The 4,236-nt window shown below is 52.4% G+C and overlaps 1 protein-coding gene across 1 annotated transcript; it reads right to left on the bottom strand.

Annotated features, from left to right (window-relative positions):
• Positions 1-690: 690 nt before the first annotated feature.
• On the bottom strand, positions 691-3,246 carry LOC606318 (beta-1,2-xylosyltransferase XYXT1). The gene is made up of 4 exons (XM_044498983.1): positions 2,885-3,246; positions 2,458-2,547; positions 2,238-2,360; positions 691-2,039 (listed from the first exon to the last, which is right to left on the bottom strand). Exons 1-4 carry the CDS (start codon positions 3,030-3,032, stop codon positions 829-831), a joined length of 1,572 nt encoding a protein of 523 aa, XP_044354918.1. The 5' UTR covers positions 3,033-3,246; the 3' UTR covers positions 691-828.
• Positions 3,247-4,236: the final 990 nt, after the last annotated feature.

The following is a 4,236-nucleotide window of genomic DNA, read 5'->3' as shown; positions in this document are numbered from 1 at the left end:
TCGTTTTTCTTTCCTCTCCCTCTCCTGTGCCACCCCATGCCCTACTTTAATCATAAGCCAAACTAATCCTATAATGGCTAGCATTATACGAGATAAATAGTAACATGGCATATGTTGTATCTAAGAGAATTAACGGTTCCTGTTACTTTAGGCCCATCTCAAATTTTGGACTCGACTACAAATTTGACGTCAGATTTTTTACCATGGCAAATCAAATGTTTTCATGAAAAATTATGTTCTCCGAGGATGGCATGTTTAGTTGACGAGCATGACAAATCTGCCTCAGTTCATTTTTCTGTCAGAAAATTGCCGTGCTTGCACACTAAATTTACTATCGTCGCGCCAATATAAAAACTTCAAATTTGCCATGCCTAAAAATTTGAAGTCTGTTTTTTAGTATTTTCGTAAATTTACTCTAGTTTAAAATTGAAGAGATGAGAACAGGGTGTCACCATATTGGCTAGCGGCTAAAAACTGTCCGTGTGTGTAGCATTGCCGGAGCTAGCTAGCCTACCCACGCTCGAGACATGGATTAGCGCGTGGTGGTTAGAGTTTTTTTCATAAAAATATGCCTTCAAGAGCCAGTTCTGGATGGTTTCGTTTTTTAAAATTGGAGAGGTAGTTTATGATGGCACTATATATGATCAATATTTTGTATTGCTCTGTCGATCGATCAGTGTAACACATATATACTGTATAACCGTTTTGATCAATATATATCCACCCAAAAAATATGTAAATTAATAGGAATAAATTAGAAGAAATGGAACTGCTCTACGCTAGTGCGAATCAACCAATGCGCCGGGGCTGCAAGCTCGATCGGAGCGGCTACTCTCTGAGCATGGCCATGGCCTTGAGGAGCACCGGCTCGAACCGCTGGAGGTCGAGCTTCACGTCCTGCTTGCCGAGGTAGTACTCCGCCACCTTGCTCCACCCGCTGCGGTGGATCGACTCCGGGTCCTTGACCGCCGGGTGGTCGCGCCCGAGCGTGTCCACCAGCGTGCTCTCCTCCATGCCGCACGAGTAGGCCATGTACTTGAGCCCCATGTCCACCGCCGGCGTCCCGAAGTCCACCTCCCCGATGTGCTCCATCTTGCCGAAGGGGTTCACCTGGATGAACACCGCCCCCGTCGGCAGGAAGAGCGAGTTGGTGAGGCCGGCGCCGTGCACCCCCATGAGCACGTCGGCGGCGTTCACCTCCCGCGCGAAGTCGCCCACGTCCACGTTGAACGGCGGGTCCCCGATCACCACCTCGAACCCGATCCGCTTGGCCAGCGCCACCACCTCCGCCACGTTGACCAGCTTCCTCGGGTGGCGCCGGGAGATGATCATCATCCTCGGCTTCTTGTCGCTCCCGGCGGTGACCCTCATCGGCGCGGCGCGCGGGAGCGCGAAGACGTTGCGGAGGAACTTGGTGAACTCGGGCATGGAGTGGCCCGTGGGCTCCTTGGTGGGGTCGATGCTGAACTCCTTGTGCATGCGGATGCCGACGACGGCGCTGGGGAAGCAGCGCACCTGGTCGTCCTTGTCCATGTCCACGACGTCGTACCGGGAGAGCCGGGCGATGATGTGGCGGTACTTGCCGGCGTACCATGGCTGGATGTTGGTGACCACGAGCTGCACCTCGCCGTCGAAGCGGGACGCCTGGAGGTAGAGCGGGATCATGACGTCGCTGAAGTCGTGCCAGTAGTTTCCCGTGAGGCCGCCCATGGCGAAGACGAGCGCGGGGACCTGCGAGGTGACGGCGCAGCGGGGCGCGTCGGCCGCCGTGGGCAGCTCGCGCACGGTGATCTCCTTGATGCCGGACATGTGCTTCCGGGAGTAGGGCAGCACGCGCCACTCCTGCGGGTTGGGGTTGCTGCCACCGGACTCGATGGTGGGCGGGACGAGCACCGTGTGGGTCGAGCCGTGGATGCGCACGCCGCCGCTGCCGCCGGCGAGGTCGCAGACGTCGGACGCCCACGGCCCCTGGATGTCGCACGCCGGCTTCTTCGCCGGCGCGCTCTCCTCCGCGGTGGTCACGATCTTGCTAGCCTCATCTGCATGCATGGATAGGCATGAAACATCATTACTTCATCATTTTTCTCTCGGTGGAATTGTGACGGAGCAAAGTTTGCACCGGACAGACACGTCCCCGATCTCAAAAGTGAGTTCTTTAGATTGATTGGCCTGAGATCCAATCGAAACTTGTCGACTTTTCTCTTGATATCGATGTATTTGGAAGACCGAAGACGTACCGATGGGCTTGGGGTCCTCCTCTGTTTCTGAGTTGGGCTCCTCTGTTTCTCTGTGGGGCTCCTCGTCGACAGGTGGTGGCTTCTCTTGTACTTGTTCATGCTCTGGCAGAGGTGCTTCCTCCTCTGTTCCATGCAACACAACACATCACATACATGGTCAGGACCCAAAAAATCTGGTTGAATTTTGATGATCAGGAGAACGGGGAGCTGGTTTAGTTACTTTTGACGGGGAGCTGTTGCTGCTGCACCGTCTTCTCTGCCACGGCCGGGGTGGTCGGCGTCGGGTGCGCCGCCGAGGTCCTCCGGATAGCTGCAATTTTGAGCCGAATTCTCATCAGTTTCAAAACCGAGAGCTTGATGAGTTGGACTGTGGTTCAAGTTGATGATTCAAGAACAGGCAAGGCAAGAACATGTCCATGCTTTGACCAAGTCTTGTATTCACAAGTAGTAATAAACATGCAAAAGATGTTCAAGTAAAGGTCCCCTGAACAAGAAAACAGTAATTCTTTGGGCCGAAAGAAATTGCAGCTTTTGAGGTGAATGAATCACATGCTTGCTTGCCCCGATAAAGCGTGCAACAAAAATGAACACAAAGAAAACAACCATGGCGGAGCAAGCAAGAACTCATCGATGAGGACGAGACGCACCGTTGGGCGCGGCGATGGCGAACTGCTCGGAGAGGGTGAAGTAGGTGAGGAGGACGAGGAAGAAGCCGAGGAAGAACCCCACGCCGACGTACTTCTGCGCCGCGCCCCGCAGGCTCTTCACCAGCTTGGCGCCATGGTCGTCCCCCATCGATCGATCTCTCCCCCTATCTCTTCTTCCTCCTCTCCCTCCCGTGAGTGAATCCTTTCTCTTTCTCTTTCTCGTGTATGTATGCGCGTGTGCGGGTGTCCTATAGCTTAGCTAAAGAAGGTAACGGCGATGGCGCCAACTACTCCCTGACGCGGGAGAACCTTCCAAGAACACCTCCACACGGACCAGTTCGCTCTCTATCTCTTTGCGAGGAATAATGGACTTTATGGCCGCCCACGTCAGGTGAAGGGAAGAGGACCTTGCCAAATTGCCCAAGCAACTCGCCCTCCTCCTCCTCCTCCTCCTCCTGATTGCTACGTCTGCAAATTGATTAATTATGCAGTACAGTACATATCTTAGCTGTGCTTTCATTCGTATATGTATGCTCTCTGTTGTATGACTAGTATGTAACCAATGTTTGGTTACTGTAAGAAGTAAGAAGAAATATTACAGCTAAATAATCACAAGTAGGCAGAAAGTTCTTCCAGATCGAACTAATTAGTATACTGGGGTTATGCCCTGTTTTGGCTAGCCATTATGGGAGCAGTTGGCTCATGATTGAGTAGGGCATGGGGGTGACATTGGCATAGGAGAGGGGATGGAAGAAAAACGAGGTCATGTTCCACTCCATCCATCCCTAAGGCACTGATTGATTGAAGATGATTATGTGAACGTGAGGTGGTTGATCTAACTTGGTCAAACATGTGGCCTATCTGATTGGAAGAATTTGGATGTTTCAGTCATGACTTGTCAGGGTATGCCATCCACGGCCGGCCCACCTCCTGCCTAATCTTTTTTGAACCTACAATATGCTTTTCTTGCAGGCACACACTCTCTCTCTCTCTCTCTCTTTCTTCCCCCATTTCTTTCTTCTGCCCATTCTTTTTGTAATATCTTGTTAGGGCTCCACAACAATTACCCGCAACTATCCTCCATTAACACCAATTCGAGCTACAAGTAGAGATTCATGGGGAGATCAGAGGAGGGAGGAGGAGTTCTGCTGTTACAACACAAAAGGGAAAGTAGCTATCCTGCCAGCCACTCACACGCTATCTACTGGTTTAAGTATCTTGCCCACATGGGCCCACTCCGGGCCAACCAGCCGAGCCGGCAGGCGAGGCTGTCTTTTGGGCCGACCCAAGTCTTGTACTTGATCGCTTGGCGCCTCGCATCTTGATCACTGCTGCTGACAATCCCTCCCTTG

The sequence above is a fragment of the Triticum aestivum genome, chromosome 3D (assembly GCF_018294505.1).
Source record: "Triticum aestivum cultivar Chinese Spring chromosome 3D, IWGSC CS RefSeq v2.1, whole genome shotgun sequence".
Lineage (NCBI taxonomy): Eukaryota > Viridiplantae > Streptophyta > Magnoliopsida > Poales > Poaceae > Triticum > Triticum aestivum.
Note: the sequence above shows the minus strand (reverse complement) of the source record. Positions and strands in the feature narration are given on the sequence as shown.